General features: G+C 48.2%; 1 protein-coding gene across 1 annotated transcript in view; it reads right to left on the bottom strand.

Annotated features, from left to right (window-relative positions):
- Nucleotides 1–21,709, bottom strand: part of CCT3 (chaperonin containing TCP1 subunit 3) — a 201,329-nt gene that overhangs the window by 105,859 nt on the left and 73,761 nt on the right. Inside the window, exons 7-9 of the mRNA XM_086947621.1 lie at nucleotides 11,833–12,019; nucleotides 11,225–11,374; nucleotides 10,894–11,026 (exon numbers count right to left, since the gene is read on the bottom strand). Coding sequence (XP_086803747.1) covers nucleotides 10,894–11,026; nucleotides 11,225–11,374; nucleotides 11,833–12,019 — 470 coding nt within the window. The remainder of the gene's footprint in view (nucleotides 1–10,893; nucleotides 11,027–11,224; nucleotides 11,375–11,832; nucleotides 12,020–21,709) is intronic.

Below are 21,709 nucleotides of genomic sequence, written 5' to 3'. Positions count from 1 at the left end.
GCTTTTTAGGTCTCGCCTGTCGATGCGCATGCGCATCGAGCAAGCGAGACTATGGGGGCTTATCCACTCTTTGTCCAACTTGCAAGGAATCGTGGCGATTCCTTGTAGTGCCCGTGACTTTTAAGCTCAATGCGCATGCGCATTGAGCTTAAAAGCGCGTGCACATCATCCGCACGTCGCATTTCTCCTCCCCCCTCCCCTGCCCGCCGTGTCGCATTTCTCCTCCCCCCTCCCCTTATCTGTCTTCCCTTCGTCTGTTCCCTCTCCCCGCTCCGCCCCCTCCCCTGCCCGCCGTGTCGCATTTCTCCTCCCCCCTCCCCTTATCTGGCCTTCCCTCCGTCTGTTCCCTCTCCCCGCTCCACCCCCTCCCCTGCCCGCCGTGTCGCATTTTTTAAAAAATTTGTAAAGCTCTCTGGCGCCCTGTTCGCGCAATGGAAAATTTCCTACACTGCCGTACTTACTTCTTCCCTTATCAGTTGCATCCATTTAGAAACCTGTCATCTAGCTTTGCTCTTGCATGTGAGAGGCTCGTAAACTTGTGTTTTGCTAAGGGTGCAGTCTGTTTAAGTGAATGGTAAAGTGTCTTGCTCTCGTTGCGTGGGGTCGGGTTGATGGGAAACGGGAAATAGCAAAATTTTGCGTTACGTGTGTGCTGGGACTACCAGTTTACACCGATTGAGCAGAGCGCTGTCTTTAGTATTCTTCCTTCGTATCTACAATTTAAATATTTTTTGACTATCCAGAAGAAATAATGTATATGACGCTCTGGGGAGACGTGTATGCGTAACCACATCCACAGAGTGTTATTGTATTGCAGTGTGTGGTAGCGCTGCAGGAGAGATTTTTCCGTCGTAGCACTAACACTGGGAGGGGAGCCTGCAAGCAGAGTGTAAGCTCTTCCTGTGGCTCTGGGGACCGGGAGGCTGTTGTATTGCAATCCTTCTCTGTGGAGTTACAGCACCATGCGGCAGTGTGAGCCCCAAGGGTTACAGGACAAAGGTGACCACTCTCATTGCGGCTGCCTGTTTGTGCCCTGCCTTTCCTCTGGCAAGTAGACCTCTGCTGTGTATGGAGGGGGTGGAGATCCAGCATGGCTTTTCCAACTCACCCGGCCAGATCAGCTTTCTCAGCCCGCTCTTCTCCCCCTCTGTGTCTGTTGGGATCTTCGGCAGAAGTTGGTACTCCTGAAACTACCTCCCCGCCCTCACAGCTGGATCGTGGCTGCCAGAACTTGGATGACCCCTTTCTAGCAGTTATTGCCCCGCCTCCCCTGGCCCAACTGGTCCCCCAGTGGTGGTGGCTTTGGAGGTGGCGTGTTATCGCTGACTGCTAGCATTTGCCGTTTTATACAACAACATTTGGTCATTTAAAATGTGAGAGATGGTAAAAGCCTGTTTTTTTTTACCCCATGTTGTCGTGCCTCTAATCAAACTTTAACGTGAAAGGAGAGTACGTCTGCGCTACATCGATTTCAGAGATACCACGCAGAAATGCATTTACTTTTATTGTCCAACGGAGTCACTAAAGCAGGGAGAGTATGTAACAACAACTTTCGCTCGCACTCCCCCAGAATGTGCCCTCATTAATTGGATGCACTATGCAAGAACTTTCCAACTCTCGCATTGTAAATCGTAGTTCAATATCTCTACTTGTGCTCTTGTCATGTTAACTCTAATGTCATTTCTGTTTCCATTAATTCTAAAGGGCTACAACAACTGATAATTTGCTACTGGTAGCACGCTTGCACAGGGTATTTTTTTATTTTTTTATTTGAGTATTATTTGTTCCACCTTAGATCTTAATTCTTTAATGGTCCATACCTTTTGCAATCAAATTAATCCTTTACTCACCCTCACCCTCACCACCCTCAACCCCTCACCCTCACCCACCCACTCTCACTCATCCTCACTCACCCTCAACCCCTCACCCTCACTCACCCTCAACCCCTCACCCTCACTCACCCTCAACCCCTCACCCTCACTCACCCTCAACCCCTCACCCTCAACCCCTCACTCACCCACTCTCACTCATCCTCACTCACCCTCAACCCCTCACCCTCACTCCCCCTCAACCCCTCACCCTCAATCAACCTCAACCCTCACTCACCCTCAACCCTCACTCACCCTCACCCTCAACCCCTCAACACCACACCCTAACTCACCCTCAACGCCTCACCCTAACTCACCCTCACTCACCCTCAACCCTCACTCACCCTCACCCTCACTCACCCTAAACCCCTCACCCTCAACCCCTCACTCACCCTCACTCTCCCTCATCCTCACTCACCCTCAACACCACACCCTCACTCACCCTCAACGCCTCACCCTAACTCACCCTCACCCTCACTCACCCTCAACCCCTCACTCACCCTCAACCCCTCACTCACCCTCACCCTCACACACCCTCACCCTCACACACCGTCACACACCCTCTGCGTAACACCTCTCACACCCTCACTCACCCTCACACACACACACACTCACGCAACGTCACACACCCGAAGCCTCACACCCCCTCACTCACACCCCCTAACCCGCACACCGCCTAACACTCACACCCCCTAACGCTCACACCCCCTAACAATCACCCCCTAACCCTCACCCCCTCACTCTCACCCCACACCCTCACCCCCCCACCCTCACCCCCTCACCCTCACCCCCTCACCCCCCACCCTCACCCCCTCACCCCCCACCCTCACCCCCTCACCCTCCACCCTCACTCACCCTCAACCCCTCACCCTCACACCCTCAACCCTTCACCCTCAACCTCACTCACCCTCAACACCTCAGCCTCACCCTCACTCACCCTCACCCTCACTCACCCTCACCCTCAACCTCACACACCGTCACACACCCTCAACCCCTCACCCTCACTCACCCTCAACCCCTCACTCACCCTCACTCTCACTCATCCTCACTCACCCTCAACCCCTCACCCTCACCCCCCCTCAACCCCTCACCCTAACTCACCCTCACTCAACCTCAACACCTCACTCACCCTCACTCACCCTCACTCACCCTAAACCCCTCACCCTCAACCCCTCACTGACCCTCACTCATCCTCACTCACCCTCAACACCACACCCTCACTGCCTCACCCTAACTCACCCTCACACACCCTCTGCGTAACAACACCTCTCACACCCTCACTCACCCTCACACACACTCACCCTCACACACTCACACTCACGCAACGTCACACACACTCACCCTCACACCCCCTCACTCACTCACCCTCACACCCCCTAACCCGCACACCGCCTAACACTCAAACCCCCTAACCCGCACACCGCCTAACACTCACACCCCCTAACACTCACACCCCCTAACACTCACACCCCCTAACACTCACACCCCCTAACACTCACACCCCCTAACACTCACACCCCCTAACACTCACACCCCCTAACACTCACACCCCCTAACACTCACACCCCCTAACACTCACACCCCCTAACGCTCACACCGCCTAACACTCACACCGCCTAACACTCACACCGCCTAACACTCACACCCCCTAACCCTCACCCCCTCACTCTCACCCCCTCACTCTCACCCCCTCACCCTCTCACCCTCACCCCCTCACCCTCTCACCCTCACCCCCCACCCTCACCCCCTCGCCCTCCACCCTCACCCCCACACCCTCCACCCTCACTCACCCTCAACCCCTCACCCTCAACCCTTCACCCTCAACCTCTCACTCACCCTCACTCACCCTCAACACCTCAGCCTCACCCTCACTCACCCTCAACCCTCACTCACCCTCAACCCTCACTCACCCTCACCCACACTCATCCACACCCACACTCACCCTCACTCACCCTCAACCCCTCACCCTCACTCACCCTCAACCCCTCACCCTCAAACCTTCACCCTCAACCCCTCACTCACCCACTCTCACTCACCCTCACTCCGCCTCAACTACTGCCCCTCACCCTCAACCCCTCACCCTAACTCACCCTCACTCACCCTCAACACCTCACCCTCAACCTCAACCCCTCACCCTCACTCACCCTCACCCTCACCCACCCTCACCCTCAACCCCTCACCCAGTGCAATAGGTCTCAGACCATTTCAGTTAGAGCTTTTAGAAAGGTTTATGGCTTTTTTTATTTGTCATTCGTTAGCATTGGCTACAGGAAACAAAAATGCTAAACATTTACAAAAAAAACCCATAAACAATTCTAAAAGCACTAACTCTAATGGTGCGAGACCTATTGCATTTCCAATGCTTGTCCTTCGAGGAACCCGAAGCATGTCCCCAAGCCAACATCGATGCAGACTCTGATTTGGCCCTCGATCGCGACTTCTGCTTCGATCTCGAGCACCTAGATCTTGATCTCTAAGATCTCTTGGCTTTTTTACCTTTCAACTTTGCCAGCAGAAGTTTTGCCTTTCATTCTGGTAGAGCTTTAGGGTTCATCTTAAAGAAGGATCGGCAGCCTTTAACATCATGGTCTGAACCCAGACACCACAATCGTCGCGAGGATCTGTCATAGACATCATCCGGGCACACGAGCTGCACTGCTTAAACCTAGTCTTCTTCAACGACATCTTCGACGAAGAACAAAAACACAGTAACACACAAATAGCAAGAAAGTCACTATCTGAATCGCAGAAGATCCCAGAAACCGTTAGCGTTGACGACGCGGAAAAAAAGGGAACTGATGTCATCACGCCGACGTAGGCCTAATATGGGGTCGATGACGTCAGACGGAGTCGCGCGCGATGCCGTGCTCCTATGATGTCGTCCACGCCGGCGTGCTACAAAGAATTTTCCGACCGTTGCCGACGCAAGGGGGATATTCACAAGGTGAGGAATCCACTGGCAGATGTATATCAGAAACAAAACTACATTTGGAAACGCCAGTTAAGTTCTATTTTTTTTACTATTTTGAATTTTAGAACAGATATTGCTCCGGGAGTGAGTAATAGTAACAAGCACAATTGGTAAATTAATTGCTTTCACAGAATACTCAACTATTTGGCCACTGGAAGTGATAAATAGCTCATTCAAGTGTACTATATGATTTTTTTTTTGCAGGGCTGGGGGAACTCCTATCAAAACCTTACTTGAAGTTCAGATCCAGTATTACATCTAGATTTCAGCAGTGGAGTTTTTGGGTGGAACCAATGGAACAAGCGGGTGGAGCCAGCGGAGAAGTGGGTGAAGTCGGGAAAATGGGTGTGGTCGGGAAAGTGGGTGTGGTCTCCCAAAAACATTTGAGCACCTGCACTTTTTTTTTTTACACAAATTAAGCACCGGACTGCCATTGCCGGTGAGTGTGTGCTTCCTGATAAAGCGGGCTGGCGTTGTGGAATTAAAAAAAGGTTACGCACGCAGCTACCTGCCTGTTGCAGCCACACGACCAAATTCAGCCCAATCAGAGCTACCCCCTCCCCCCGGCAACACAAAATGAAGGCATGGATTTATAAGTGGTTCAGCTCTTCAAGGGGAGTGAGAGTGCGGGTCTTATGAACACTGAACAGTCCTTTTTATTTCATTTTTTAACGCACGCTTTTGATATGAGTTGGCAGTAGCAATCTGGGCTACACCCGGCCCTGATAAATAAGTGCTGGTGCTAAGCACTGGCACAAATTAAGCACAGCTATGCCACAAATATTTAAGCTATCCCAAACGTGTCTCTGGCTCTTTGTCCAGAAGTACTGCCGACAAATGGGAGATGGCATGACTGTACATAGTGGTGAAAATAATCTAAGAGTCTGGAAGAGTGATAATCTAGAGGCCTGTTCTAATTTGGAAGATGTGGTTAGGTGTGTTCTCTGAAGCAGGAGTGAGGAATGATTGGCTCAAGAGGTGCACCGAAGGTGGTCTCCGCATAGGTTTTTATAGGAGGAGGAGATAGAGAGATTAAGTTCTGCATCATATTTTGCCAAACCCAAGAAGAATATATTTATGTTGTCTGTGATCAAACCCCTTAAATGGTGGAGAGTCTGTAAGAGTGAGTATATATTTTCAAAACAGTTTTGGACGTAGTCATAGTTCATAGGGCATGATCATGTTGGGGAAAACAATTGCATATGCTGATGCCTTGAGGCATACTTCAAGCTGAATAAGCCCAGTCAAGAGAACATCATGGCGTGACTTGGTCTTTTCCATGGACTAACTCAAGTAGTGGGCACATTTTTAAATGATTAATTAGCTACATTGATACTTACGAAACAAGGTATTGACAAGAAAAAAATGTCTGGAAAATACCAGGGCGATTCCTGCACCATCGTACCATCTTTTTCTTTGTGGGTCTCTCTACTGTATCACTACTTTGAAGTAAAATCTAGGCCGATACATAGACTAGTTTCAGACCCATTTGGGATGTACAAACAGCAACACTCAATATCAGGGAGTAACTGCTGGAACACAGTGATAAGACCATGCTGCTGCTCCCCTAATGTTGGCTCGGTTGAAGGCTTTTGACAATATTGACCATGTGCTTCTCCTCGCCAGCTGTAACACAGTTTGAGCGGTAAAACGTTAGTCTCGATTTCTTCCACCCTCAATCAGCAGCAACAAATTCATTTAGATCATTCAATGTCCAAGGTTTTCTTGCTGCCATTACTTTTTATATATTTCACCAGATGGGGGATCACGTAAGCCCCCACGGTCTTTGGTGCCAACATGTGTGAGAAAGTGGCTCTATATATACTGGACTAGAAGGAAGTACAGTCTGTATAGAGTCCACCAACCCCAGAGGTATAACAGAGGTTAAAGTCAGAACTGACCTTCCTCTCCAAAGTGGTAGCTTGGTCGAGCAGTAAGGCAGTACCAGAGGACAGTGTAAAGCATTTGTTGTACACACTCAGTCAGCAAAAGGTTTCACACACTCAAATACGGAACTCCAGGCCAATTGTTTGTATATCCAAAGATATAGTGGTTTTATTTTTAGAACCAACAGTTATAAAAATACCCTTTTCTCGATACAAGTATTCTCATGTAGTTACTTTGCAAGGAAGCAATAAAGGTTGTTCACACAATAGTTACAGTATAAACAGTGAGCAACACAGTTCTGAACAAAGTCTAGCATTGAGTTCAATGGGTTTTTCATCGATAAGTACAGTTGATTACTCTATGGATTACTTTGGTAGTTCCAGGACTAAGTCTAAAAATCAGTCCTGGGGTCCAAGCTGAAACCAGATTAGCAAAAACGTTTTAGTTACTGTGAGGAATTTTCAGGAATGTAAAGCGGTTTTAATAGTTCACACTTAGAAACTTTTCAAGGTAAACCTGACAATGTTATTCAATGGGAGGAAATTCAGGTTGCAGGTAAAGTACGATTGCGTTACTTCTGTAACCCAGCGCTAGTCTCCTAGGGCCAGCACTGGGGGCTTAACTCAAAACAGGTAGGTAATTGCATTTCAGTATTTTGCACGATTTTTAAAGGGTATTTACAGTTTTCAAAAATAGACACTTCGAAGAAATTTCATAGAAAAGCAGACAATTGATTCCTATGGAGAAAATACAGATCACTAGTAAGCCCGCTAGGGATTACTTCTCGGGTTCAATACTGGTGTGAGTACTTTCGAATTCGGACTTTGGCTGATTTTATAGGAATATTTTCAGTTTTCAAATCTTCACACTTAGAAAATTTTCGAGTCAAAATGGGTCAATGTTATCCAATGGCAGGTAAGTGAATTACCCGTTTCCAGGTGAGTACTTGGTTGGTGAAGTTATGGCTCTGGGTATAGTCTCAGGGGCCCGCCAGGGTCAGGTGAGTACAGTTAGTTCAATCGCAGCGGCACAGGGGCAGCCCAGCCGGGTGCAGAGGTAGTTAGGCCCAATGTTATCCAATGAGGGAAAGGGGGCCCCCGGTTGGTGGCTGCTGGCTAGCAGGCCAAGCGGCTTTGGGAGCTGGGCTCCTGGTCACTTGCTCAGGGCAAGGGGGAAAGTAGGATAGGACAAAGGTCACAGCCAGCGGCACTCTGGCGGCTGGGTGCAGGGTGCTTTTGAGCCGTCGGGCGCTCAATGTTATCCAATGAGGATCTTGAAAAAGGAACAAAGGCTGCAGGCTCAGGGACGGAGACTCTCCAGGGGCGACCAGCACTTCGAGAGGTAAGTTGGGATCTTGGAGCACAGGTAGGTACCCCAAAGGGAGGCACAGGGGGCTGGAGGGCGCTGGGGTGTCTTTGGGAGTCGGAAAAGCTTAATCTCATCTGGTTGCGGTTGGGGGGGCCCCTGGTTCTGAGTCTGCAGGCGTCGGCTGGTTCGTTGTGGAGGGTCTTTGGGAACTCGCCGGAGGGACGTCCTCGTTGTCTTGGTTCGGGTTGGCCCGGCCTCGGCTGGTGAAGAGTGGGCTGGTCCGGAGCTTCCTGGTGGGCACCAGGTGGGTTGTTGCAGCAGAGCCTCTATTGATGGGAGTCCCAATCTTCGAGAGGGTCAAGGCAGGCAGGTCCTCTGGGTGTCCCAAGGTTGCTGTCCGCGGAGGTCGTCGGGATTAGGCAGGAGCAGGTTCCTGGATCAACAGGCCGGTAGGGCTGGGGCCCAGTCAGTTGTTGCTGTCCTGTTCGCAGCTGCGCGGATGGTCTTCTTGATCTTCTTTCTTCTTTTTTGATATCGGGATCTGAGGAAGGAAGGTTCAGGGAGCCCCTAAATACTAAATTTCGGGGCGTTACAGGTAGGGCAAGGGCAGGGACCAATGGGTCCCTGTCCTGGGGTGAGGACACCCCCTAGCCTGCTCCTCTCCTGTGGGAGGGGGGCAGGAACCTAGCCGGGATTGGTCAGGGCTCCCCATCTACAAGATGGTCGGAGCCCGGGGTTGTGCTTCACCTCGCCTTCTACAACTGAGTGGTGGAGTTGGCATAGTTTGGCACGCCCTCCTTCCTGACGTAGTTTTTCCCGCTAGTCTTCCTGCCAGAGTGGGGGTAGAACGAGTGGGGGGCCCGTTGCTGGGTACAGCAAATGGTCTGGAGAAGCTCTCAGAGGTGGTATGCCTTTGAAGCTTCCCCCGGTCCATCCTGGGGGAGAAGACATAGCACCTCGCCCAGGATGTGCATTGTTGCAGGCCCAGGAGAGCAGGGGGGTCCAGAACATGTCTGCTGTGTGGCAGCTTCTGCAACCTCTCAGCCCAGACGTGGATTGTAGGTTTGGGTTTTGGAGGGCATCTCTAAGATGCCCTCTCGTGCATCTCTAAGATGCCCTCTCGTGCATCTCTAAGATGCCCTCTCGTGCATCTTACATTAAATCCCCCACTGGCATCAGAGCGGGTTTAATGTGCTGAGAAGTTTGGTACCAAACTTGTCAGTCTTCAGTGTAGCCATTATGGTGCTGTGGAGTTCGTAATGACAACCTCTCAGCACCATATACTCTTAAATGGCATCACTGCACTTACAGTGCCCAGGAGAGGCCCTGGGTACTGTAGGGGCACTGGGCTGATGCACCTGTGTCCTCACCTCTGGCATAGGGCTCCCAACTAGAGGGGTGACTGAAGTATGCCAGGGCAGTGTGGTATGTGGGCATGGCACACAGGGATGTGTGCCATGTCGACTCTTGTTTTAGATCTGCACTTAAGCACTCAGCCTGCAAAGGCAGTGTGTGGGTGCCAGGGTACAGAGCCCCCAAGGGTGGCACAGTAAGTGCTGCAGCCCTCCGGGCTCTTCTCTGGTCACCTTGCCCTAGGTACCTAGGGTACCATTTACTAGGGGCCAACAGGTGGCCAGAGATGCCAATTGGTTATTTTGTTTCAGCATAGCTTTTCTTTTTTGGGAAGAAACCAGGCCCTGGGTACCCGATTGGCAGGGACCCAGGGCACACAGTCAAAGCAGATCAGCAGTTCAGAAAAAAAGTGGGGGCATACCAAGGGAAGAAAAATGGCACTCTCACAACATGTCAAAATTAACCAGATGTTATTGGAGCTTCATGACGGATTCCGTGATGCATAAAAAGCTGTTGGCATGCTGACAGCAGTGACAAATTTTTTAACTTTGAAGGAACACCTGCTTTTGCCCCTCGGGTAATGGTGGTAACAAAGGCAGCATCTATTTAATCTTTCATAAACATGCCAACTACTTGAAGCTTTTCATAGAAGAGTCCAAATCTGCTCTATTGCTCCGCTGAATGATTAACGCCTCAATATTCAATTGCTAAAGGGCAGTTAGTTTAAAATAGAGCAGTGCAGATAATCTTTGGTTACCGAAATACTACAGGTCCAGACAACAACCAAAAAGACCAGAGGGCTGAAGTACAAATAAAGTTGAGGGGGTATGCCCAATATGAAAGCAATAAGCTGGTAGATCCAACAATTGTTCCACGGCTTTAACTCCTATGCAGGTTTGGAGAACTTGCATTGAGTCCTACAAAAGATGGTCATTTTGAGCTTTCTGTAACATAAAGGACAGGGATAGATAGAAGGCCGCTTGCCTTGGGGCTGTGAATCTGGGCTGGCTGGGATACTGGATTTTTGGGCCTTCATCAGGGTGTGTAAAGAGGAGAGCTATATAAGATAACTTACACGTACATAAAAGGTAAGAAGATTGTTAGTACAAAACTGATCGTTTTCAGGATTTTAATAGAGCTTTCCTAGATACTACCAAATCTATAGTAAGTCATTCCACATTTCTTCCTCAAACTGAAGCTAGTCAGCAAGATAAGCCACATCTCTGGTGATTAGTATTACCTTGGTACAATTTATACATAAGACAGCCATTTACTCTCAGACAAAAAACACACCTGTTTTGATTGAGCCATAAAGAAACAAAACTTTACAAACGCAAAACTCAATTCTACTATTACGTTCTACATTGTTAAAACAAAAACAGGCAACTTATGTTGCAGACACAGAGCAATTAACTGGAACAAGCAGCTTTGAGTGCCCGGAAGGAAAAAGGACCACAATCTTTTCGGTGAGAAAAAAAATCCACATTTTAAAAAGTGCAGAATTACCCGAGATTCCTTTTTCTGTGAAGATGACATCTGGTTTTAGGCGGATGATATCCTCGCAAATCTGCTGAATATATTCTTCCTCCATTTGTAGAATACGAGCAAAGTCTTCCTCTTTAGTAATTTCAATCTCTGTCTGAAAGGACAGAGGTACATCAGAAAGCCTAGTTAAGGTTTCAAATGACCAGAAACTGTTTTTCTTCAAAACAACATTCCCTTTAGCAAAACCACGGTAACAGTTCATACAAAATGGTCAAGGGCCCAAAGATTGAAGGATCACATTACATTCTACATTGTTATCCACCAGTCTGCAAAACAAACCCACTAGCCTCACCTGACTCTCTCCTTTCTTGTACTCCAAAGAGCAATCCAACAAGACAATGCGAGGGTTCTTGATGTGCCTGCGCATTTTAGGGTGAGTGATATCTTTGTTTACCATAACACCACGGAGCACACAAGACTCTTCAACGATACCTCCAGGAATCTGGCAAAGGACCAACACAAAAAATGAAATAAAGAAAAGATGGACATTTTTTATTTAAAAAAAAAAAATCTTCCTTTTCCAACAGACTACTGTTCCCAGTCGGTTGCTAGCTAGACCGAAACTATATCAGCAACCACACTTTTTTTTTTATTTAGAGCCACAGGACAAGCTAAAACATCCGTCCTATGCCACCCCTTCAACCTCCACTGCCCTTTAAGCTGTCAAACAAAAAGCTACGCTTGCTTCCTATGATGAAAGGCAGCTCCTTCAGCACGGATCAAATTATTAACCACTGTGAACCCACTTGTCTTTATTATTGCATACATTGCACTGGCTATCCTGCTCCAATCACAAGGTCTGCACGGATTAAAAAGCCCATCGCTCTGTAGTAGTTCAGGGCCATTTTTAAAAAAGTGATAAAGCAGGTCACTTGAACTTTAAATATCAAGGCTATGTACCTTTTCAACTTTTGCATACTTCTTTATATCAATCTCTTTCCTGCCATTTTCTTCAAACTCCACCGTTTTCACAGCATCAAGGGCAATGTTGCATGCCAGGTCAGCCCAAAGGTTTATCACTTTGGTGTTGATAGCACTGTTTATTATCTTCAGCATCATTTCACGGTTGTTCACATCTACCGGGGTGCTGTGACAAATCAAAAAAACTACGTGAGATTGGAGGCTCAATTTAACGTGAAATCCCCACATTCCAGCTTATTGTGCTGCAGCGTTCCACTCATGAGGAACTAGAAAGGAATGACACAGATACAGATATAAGGAGTTTAGTTTTTAAAATTAGGAAGCGTGCTGAGACGGGTTTGCACACAAAAACCCACATAGCTAAAAAGTGTAAGAAGGTAGCAGACTCTTAATGTCTTAAATGAAGAAAAGTGTGAGCAAGATTTAAAATAAATTTTTTAAAAAACACTTGCGGATAGTCAGTGTGGTCATTTAACTAAGAGTGGCAAAACATACAAATTACCCATCACACTAATATTCTACAAATATAGAATCTTCGAAAAGAAAGTATTAAGAGATCAAAACTAGGCAAATTAAGAAGTAAAAATGATTCAAGACAGAAATTGGGAAAAGATTTAGTTTATGGTACTAAAATAAAAAGAAATATGTAATTCTAAAGCAAACAGTACATTACAGATTTTTGATTTATCCACCCTTGGCACTCCACGTTCCATCACTGGGACTGGTATATTATGCAGTCAGTACTGCTCAGTCAGCGCATCTCGGTCCTGACAGTGCCACTGTTCCCTCTAGAGCCCAGGCACAGCCCAGTCAATACACCTCAGCCCACCTGCACCCATCTTATTCCAGCATTAGACAGCCTTTCCATTTGCTTCAGTCCCGTCCTCACCCTACACCACCCTTGCGGTGTCTCATAAAAAGCATCATATTTTTAAAGGTGGGTTATGTACAAGATGTCTGCTTATTTTGTAACTCTGTTATTTATTTATTTATTTTATTTTCAGAGTTTTATATAGCGCGAACAAGATCTTCGCAGATATCAGAGCGCTTTACATAGACGGGTACATGAGGGAACAAAGTCAAATAGGTAAATCAATAGATCACACAGTAAAGAAGGGTACACGAGGGAACAAAGTCAAATAAGTAAATCAGTAGATCATACAGTACAAATAATACAAATGGGTGACTGCAAATCCAATCATGTGAATGATATGACAACTCGTACAAATAAGTAAAGAGGTCAAACAAGTAATACAGATCATTGCAGGGTGTTAATAGCGTTCGAGATAGTAGATCAAGTGAATTTAGCCATGAGGATAGCTTTTACTTCTTTTTTGAAGAGTGTAGTGGAGGAGATAAGCCTGGTTTCTGGAGGGAGTGAGTTCCAAATCCTAGGCGCCATTCCTGAGAAAGAGCGCTTGTATGTTTTTTCCTTCCGGAATTTTCGGGGTTTCAGCAGAAGATTGTTTGCGCCTCTCGTGTTTCTGATTTCCCCGGAGATTGTCAATTTCTGAGCAAGGTAGCCGGGTGAGTTTAGGTGTACCGCCTTGTGTGTCATGCAGGCGATTTTCAGATGTATTCTGGCTTCAAACGGCAACCAGTTCAGGGATTTCAAGTCAGGGGTAATGTGGGAGTGCTTTTTTGACCCAGTGATGAGTCTCGCTGCAGCATTTAGATACGCTTTTAGTGGTGCGGTTCTAGATAGTGGGAGTCCGCAGAGGGCGGTACTGCCGTATTCAATTTGTGGGATGACTAGTGCTTGCACCGCAGTTTGGAAGTCTTTGGCTGGGAGGTACGGTTTAAGTTTCCTCAGAGTATTGATCTGGAAGTTCGCTCCCTTTGTAGCCTTGCTGATATGTTGCTGCATGTTTAGATTGGTGTCGAGTGTTATGCCTAAAGATTTTGCTGAGTCTACGATGGTGGGTTGGACATTGAGTGCGGTTAGGAGTTTAAGCCAATGTTGAGTGGTGGATATTTTCGCTGGAGGTGAGATCAGAAGGAACTCTGTTTTCAGGGCATTGAGTTTGAGGTGATTGTCGGCAAGCCAGGATTGGGTGCATCTGATCGTTGAGTTCAGGAGCAGGATGTCATTGGGTGATTGTAATTTGAGGTTAAGTTGGGTATCATCGGCGTACATGTGAAAGTGTACATTGGATGCTTGTAGAAAGGTGGTGAGAGGTTCCATGACTAGGTTGAACAAAGTTGGGGATAGAGAGGATCCTTGGGGGACGCCTAGCGTTACAGGTACTGGCGTGGACATCAGGTTGTTGCTCTTGAATTTCTGCGACCTGTTGCGGAGAAAGGAAGTGAACCATTTGAGGACAGTTCCAGATAAGCCCATTCTTGTGTTTAGTAGTTCTAGTAGATTCTCATGTTTAACGGTGTCAAATGCTGAGGAGAGATCAAGGAGGATGAGGAGGCAGGTGTCGTTTTGGTCTAGCATTTGAAGTGCGTCGTCAATTATGTGAGTCATAGCCGTTTCTGTGCTGTGTCCTGCTCGGAAGCCTGACTGGTGAGGGTTGAGGAGATCGAATTGCTCAATGTGTTTGGTTAATTGTAGTTGTGCGCATTTTTCCAGCAGTTTGGCGAGAGTGGGGATATTGGTGATGGGACGGTAGTTGTTGAGATCAGATGGGTCGGCTGTTGGTTTCTTTAGTAGAGGTGTGACCTGACCAACTTTGAGGGAGTCAGGTATGCTTCCTTGTTGGAGTGAGCTGTTGATGATTTTAGTCCAGAGAGGGAGAAGTAAAGGGGTAAAGTCTTTTACTGCGAAGGCAGGGAGGGGGTCCGTGAGGTGATTGGATGGTTTCAGGGTGCTGAGTAATTTGCCAATATCTTCTTCCGAGTATGTGTCAAAGGTTGACCATGAAGCATTGTTCTTTGGTTCAGCGGGTGCTGGGCATTTGGGTTTGGAGTAGAGGCTTGCGTCAATGAGGAGATCGCTCTTTATTTTGTCAGTTTTTTGGATAAAGAAAGCAGCGAAGTCTTCACATGAGGGTGCCTCACGCCCAGTGTTGAGTGGTTGTGGTTGCTCCTTGGATTGCGATTTGATTAGCTCAAACAGTTTTCTCGGGCGGTTCTTTGCTTGGTTAAGTTGGAGGCGGAAGAAGTCCGATTTTGAGCGTTTTATTTTCCTGAAGTAGGCGTTTCTCTTCTTCTTCAAATCTTTTAGGTGCATTGCGGAGGGGGCTGATCTCCAGGTCCGTTCTGCCATTCGCAAGTCTCTTCTAGCTTCGTTGAGACTCCCGTCGTACCATGGTTTGGAGATTTTGGTAGAGCCTCTTTTTAGCTGCATAGGTGCAGCCTCATTAATTATAGAGGTCATAGTGTTGAGATAGTGGTCAGTCAGAGTTTGGACGTCCGAGGCGCCTGCAGGAGGGAGTAGGAGGTTGCAGCTGTTAGGGGGCAGAGAGCCAGGGTTGAGCTTTTTCGAGTCTCTTTTCCAGACTTTGGGCTTGGAGAGTTGCGCCGGGTTGACTTTGACTTTTTTGTTGATAAAGAATGTGATAATATGATGATCTGACCAGTCACATGGTTGGATGGATTCGAGTTGGATAGAGTGCTCTTTGGAGATGATCAGGTCGATGGTAGAGCCTTTCTCGTGGGTCGGGCTGTTGCATATTTGGGTGAGGTTTAGGGCATCGAGGAAATTTTTAAGACTATTTACCACCGCGTCGTTGCGGTCATTCCAGTGGAGGTTGAAGTCACCAAGGTATATTTGGGTGAGCTGGCGTCCGGAATTGGTTGAGATCATATCCATGATTTGTTGGGAAAAGGTGAGGTTGTCCCTGGGTGGGTGGTAAATGCTGTGCAGAGAGCATATCGGTTTGCCCTCACTAATAATGTCGAGGCAGATGTATTCCCAGGATGTTGGGGATGGTAAGGATGTGGAATTGACTTTCTGAACAGAGAGGTTGTTCTTGTAGATGCATGCTATTCCGCCACCTATTTGGCCTGTTCTGTCGAGCCTGATAATGTGGTAGTTGGGAGGAACCAGAATGTCCATTATGTGTGTCGAGGATTCAGTTAGCCACGTTTCAGTCAGGATGATTAGGTCAAGGTCCTGCGATAAGAGGAGTTCAGCAATGGCTGCTGAATGTTTCGTGGCCGATCTGCAGTTGTGAAGAGCGCATTTGAGACGGGGTGTGTAGAGGGTGTTAGATGGTTCTAGCGAGAGAGGGACTTTTCTAAGGTTATTGGGGATGGAGGATCTGCTGTTTAGTGTGGGTGGTCTAAGGGGATTTGGGTGTATCGTGGGAATGTTGCGGTGTGGGGTGCTTGTGTGAGTTTGGGGGGCTGGGTCATATGAGCGGAGAAGGGTGAGTGTGTCGAGGTCCGAAGAAGAGTTGTGGGTGCGGCGAGGGCGGTTGTTGCGATTAAGAGCTGGGATTGATGTCAGATTGGGGGATAGCTGAGAGCGAGAGTTAGTCGGAGGGGTGGGGGACCAGTTTGGCGGGTAGGTGTAAATGTGTGAAGTGTTGCAGGGGCGATGCTGGGGACGAGGGCAGTTGCGCCTATGAGTAGGGATTGACGCCTGGTGTGGGGCGTGATGAGGGTGGGGGTCCGCCGTCGGAGTAGGAGACACGTGGGGAGGAGGGGTGGAGGTGGGTGGGCGGTGTATGGGGCATGTGGAGAGTAGTTCTTTGATGACGTGAATGTCCTCTTTGATCTGATTGAGGGTGGCCGTGATGTATTCCATCGTAAGGTAGGTGGTGGGGGTGGGAGTGGCAGTCAGGGGTGAATGGCTGGCCATGGAATTCGTGTGCAGGTGGGAGGGAGGGCTGGTGTTCGGGCAGGTCTGCGTTGTGTTGGTGTGCGGGATGGGGTTAGGGAGGCGAGAGGTTTTGGACGGGAGGGGTGTGGATGAGGTAGGGAGGAAGTTGGTGTTATGGGTGTGGGCATTGGCGGTAGGCGGGGGGGACAAGGTGTAGGCTGGGATATTGGTAGCCGTGGTGGGGGGGGGACAAGGTGTAGGCTGGGATATTGGTAGCCGTGGTGGAGGTGTAGGGAGGGTAGTAGGGGCTGAGAGTAGGAGGGGAAGTGGGATTGGAGATGGTCCTGTTGAGGGGAGGGGGAGTTAAATTAGGAGAGGGAGTACGTTCTGCGAAGTTGGTAAGAGGGTAGTGAGGACTGAGAATGGGGGGGGGTAAAAGGGGGGGGAATTGTCGGAATGCGTGTTATTCTGGTGCTGGACTAAGTTAGGAGTGTTATGGGTGGGGACTGTGCTGTCAGCGACGAGCGGGGTGTTAATGTCCGCTGTAGGTGTGATAGGCGTGTTGAGGGTATGTGTGGAGGTTCGCAAGTTGGTAGAGGGGGCGGGGGAACGAGCGGTGTATGAGGGGGAGCGATCTGAGTCTGTGATGGAGTGCTGATTTGGGATAGTGGGGTTGTGGGTAGGGAGGTCAGGGGTGGTAGGTGTGTCCCTGATTGAAAAGTATGTAGCTGAGAGGTCATGGTTGGTGGGATTGGGGGAGATATGCGTGTTTGTCCGTGAATTGGAGAGGTGTTCTTTGAAGGTGGGGAACATGTTGTCTAGCAGTTCCAGGTTCCTGTCTGTGGATTGTGATAGGACAATCCCGTTATTGTAAATAGTGATGGTGGCTCTGCCTGGAAAGACTTGGGATGGTGAGATGGAGAGTTTGGCAGTGAGCGGATTTTCTAGTGGAGGAGACGGTGAGTAGGGTGAAGAACGCTTTTCTCCATTGAGCTCTGCGTGTGGTGTGGAAGATATCGGTGTTCAGGGATCCGTTAACCGGTGAGAAGTAGGTGTCAGTCAGTCAGTCAGTACTGCTCAGTCAGTGCATCTCGGTCCTGACAGTGCCACTGTTCCCTCTAGAGCCCAGGCACAGCCCAGTCAATACACCTCAGCCCACCTGCACCCATCTTATTCCAGCATTAGACAGCCTTTCCATTTGCTTCAGTCCCGTCCTCACCCTACACCACCCTTGCGGTGTCTCATAAAAAGCATCATATTTTTAAAGGTGGGTTATGTACAAGATGTCTGCTTATTTTGTAACTCTGTTGTTATGTTCTAAGACGTTACCACCCTGCCTCATTGAAACTATAAACCGTCCCATATGGCGCTCAGTAAACTCTTACGAGATGTTTAATGCTTAGTATTTAGTAACATATGCTTGGTTTTGGGAAGTCAACGCTTCACCGCTCAGTCAAGGCCATTTCTCAGTCGAATATTAACCAGCCACCAGCCCTTCCTGCTTTTCGGTTTTCCACGTTTCTACAAACTGCTTTAAGATTGCTTCAGAACTGGATTGGCCCTTTTCACGGTGGGAAAGGTTCACTCCTCTGTTGTGTAGCATTTGGCCCAAAAGTGGAGAGAGTTTCACAGGCAGCCTCAGTCATGGGGAAGATTGGCTGGATTCAAAGGTCCATAGATTTACACCAACCTTTGGCATATTTTCTTTTTAATTCTCCCCAAAAGTCTACACATGGTCATGGGAAGCTGAAATACTCGCAGATTTGTAGAACCACTCACTTTGGTAATTCTTTAGGCATACGTAAATGTGAAGGCTTAACATATATGCAGTGTAATTAATCATCAAAAGGACGTTTGTACTTGCTTTTTTCCGCCAAGCAGAGAATATTTTGCAGTATGAACCTCTTTCTCTGTATGTTAGTGTATAGGACGAAGAAAAGACATTTCAAACGCATGTACACTCCCACCCGTTAAAAAAAATATACATGAATATGCAGAAAGGAGTGCACCCTCTGGTCCTTCACACAGTTTTTTCTTAATTCGTTTAAAAAACTAAAGTTACATGATAAATATATGGAATAACAAATTAAATGAACTGGTAGAAAACTGTTGGCCAGTGGATTAAAAAAACCACAACTTAACCCGTGACAACAGTTTTTTAATAAAAGATGGCGCGTGTATAAACTACTGTAGAAAACCCTTGTTTAACTCAGGGTATTTGTTTAAATAACTTAACGTGTATATTTAAACAGCAACGTTCACCTTGGAGGATATTTTGACGTTGACATACTGGTGTTCATTGATATCCAACGGTACTCATTTTATCAACCTCGGAAGAATGAAAGGCTAAGTGGACCCACCAGGATTTGAACCTGTGTCCGTGAGGTCAAACACACATTCCTGCAGTGGTAACATTAGTCTACTGAGCCATCGATCCAGCTTCAAGGTTGCACTTTACTATTTTAACGTCTGAAGTGTTCGTAATTTCCAGTTTTCTTCATATTTGTTTTGTTTCCAGTACTCTTTCATGATGTTTTTTATTCAATTGCTTAAAAATAGATATGGTGAGGTTGCTAGGGCTGAGGTTGCTAGGGCTGAAAAAGTAAAGTACAGCGATTGTGACCATTTAGGACAAGTTTAGGGGAGAGCCCCAAGACTAGAGACACTTTATGACACTTGAAAGGAAGGGGTAAGGGTGATGTGAAATTAAGGACACCCTTTCAAAAATTTAATTAGTGGCCATTCACTTTAGCTACGATTCCAAATTTCCTTGGGCCATCAGATTCTTTTAAACTTCGGTCCTCTGCGCTGCGTTGTTTTCTAAACTCCATAGATAAACATGCTCCATGAAAAAGCCAGACTGTGGTATGGTTTCCAGTTTTCTTATGCTGCAGGCATGCCACTTGCGGTGTTGGTTAGGGTCTAGCTCTAAGGCCCAGCTGTTAACAGATAATTATGTGAGAAAGAATTATCAGGAGAGGGGCTTTAGCTCCGCCCACACGTTGGGAGCCAGGAGTACATGTTTTGATCGGGCAGAAGTTGCGTGCTTCCTCAAACAAGCATTTGCAATGCAATAGGTCTTGCATTACTGAAAGTTTGAGCTATTGGCATTGCATTATTGTTTGCAACAGCAATAGCTCAAACTTTCAGTAATGAGGTCTATTGCATTGCAAATGCTTGTTTAAAGTTGTATTTATAAAACTACATTGAAACCCTGTAGCTGTCCGAGATTTGGTTTAGTGGCGATTTATTCTGCAATCCTTCATAAATAATAAGATGCCTTGACCAGAGGAGGAGCCGCGCCAACGACCAAGATGGTCGCTTGAGTCTCGGCTCCGCTGGCCGCCACATCCTGACTAGCCATCCGGCATATTATCCAGATACCCGTCCCTGTCATTGGGTAGGGAACCAGCACCTGAGTCACTAGGTGAAATTCTGGTTCGATTGGACGTTCCAGTGTCAGAATATCGTCGTCTGAAACTTTGAGGCCTACGGACGTGGAAGCCGGGACCCAGAGTTTGGAGGGGTCCGTAGTGGAGTGCGACAACATCGGCCTCTGGGACCGGAAGTGGTCGGTCTGATCCCGGTTCATCGCGGGAGAGTCTTGGTTGGGTATCCTGAGTCCACTTATGTTGGCCACGGTCACATTGCTGAGGAAGTAGCCAGGACCCTATCGGTGGTGGCAATGGCGTCGAAAGGAGACCCCGAGAAGCCCCAGTCGAAGAATACCCGGCAGATCCAGACCAACAAAATAGACAAGTATGCCCTCTCCAAGGGGTCCCCGGTTGATGCGAAGCGTACCCCGACTGGCGGTCGGGATGTCGATTCGGTCTTTGAAGACCCTACAATGATAGACTTAATGGCAGCGATCACTGGGGTCCGCTCATCCTTGGACAAGATGGACACTAAATTGGACTCTGTGTCGATCGAAGTGGGCCTCATAAGGGCTTACCTGACCAAAACGGCGGAGAAAGTTAAGGGCTTGGAAACCAAGACGGCGAGCCTCGTCGAGGATGTATCGGAGCTCCAGAAGGAGGTGCGAGACCTTAAGGCGGCCCAGACTCAATTCGATCGAAAGCTCGATGAATATGAAGGACGGGAGCGCCGCAATAACGTCCGTATCTTGGGAGTACCGGAGAGGTCGGAGAGGTTGGACCTCTTTGTTGAGGAACTCGTCCTGCAACATCTCAAGCCTAAGGGCCTCTGTCATTTTTTTACGGTTGAGAGGGCCCCATAGAGTTCCTGGTGGTCACCCGAAGACGGGAGCACCTCCACGTCTCATAATAGCCCGGGTCCTTAACTTTCGGGATAGAGACGCTATCTGCAAACGGCAAGATCGACTGGCCCGCTGGCCTATGAGAACGCTTCACTATCGTTTTTCCCGGACTTCACTCAGTTGGTGCAGAGGCAACAGCAGAGCTTTATGGCCATCAAGCGATGCTTGAGGGACCGAGAGATGAAGTACTCGATGAGGTTTCCGGCCAGTCTTCGGATTGAACATGATGGGAAAACTTGTTTTTTTGACAATCCCGAGGTTGCCGCGGACTGGCTGGATCGGATTGTGGGCTCGGATCCCGGGGGTCAGGGCCGGACAGATGATGGAGAACAGGGACTTGTCGCTCTGACTGTACTGCATTAATATTACTGGTGGCGTAATGGAACTGGTCACAGTTGTCTTTGTTTCCCCCCCCCTGGACTATTTTTTGTGATTCCCTTTTTTGTGTATGGCTGAATCTGGGGGAGGGGGGGGGGGGGGGACAGTGGTTGGTTCGGGGGGGGGGGGGGGGGGAAGACAGTGGTTGGTTCGGGGTGGTGGGGGCCGGCGGCCCATTGTAAGGTCTTCCTCAGTTTTCTACTTTTAGATACCTGTAGTTAGTTGGGGGTGACAGGCACACTGCGAGTTGGGGATGTGCGTTTGCTACATGCAGGGGTGCAGGGAGGGGGTTGGGGGACCGTTACCGGAGGGGATTTGATTGTTGAGTTGTTTGTTTTGTGTGACCAGAGTTTGCTATGGGTGCCTATGGATATTCTTTTCTTTTTTTGGAGATAGGAATGGCCTCCGCTAGGTTGGGCTTGGGGTTTTCCGTCCTTAGTTGGAATGTGAATGGCCTGGGTGATAAGATCAAGCGCACTATGGTGAGT

This window comes from Lissotriton vulgaris, chromosome 12 (assembly GCF_964263255.1).
Source record: "Lissotriton vulgaris chromosome 12, aLisVul1.2, whole genome shotgun sequence".
Lineage (NCBI taxonomy): Eukaryota > Metazoa > Chordata > Amphibia > Caudata > Salamandridae > Lissotriton > Lissotriton vulgaris.
Note: the sequence above shows the minus strand (reverse complement) of the source record. Positions and strands in the feature narration are given on the sequence as shown.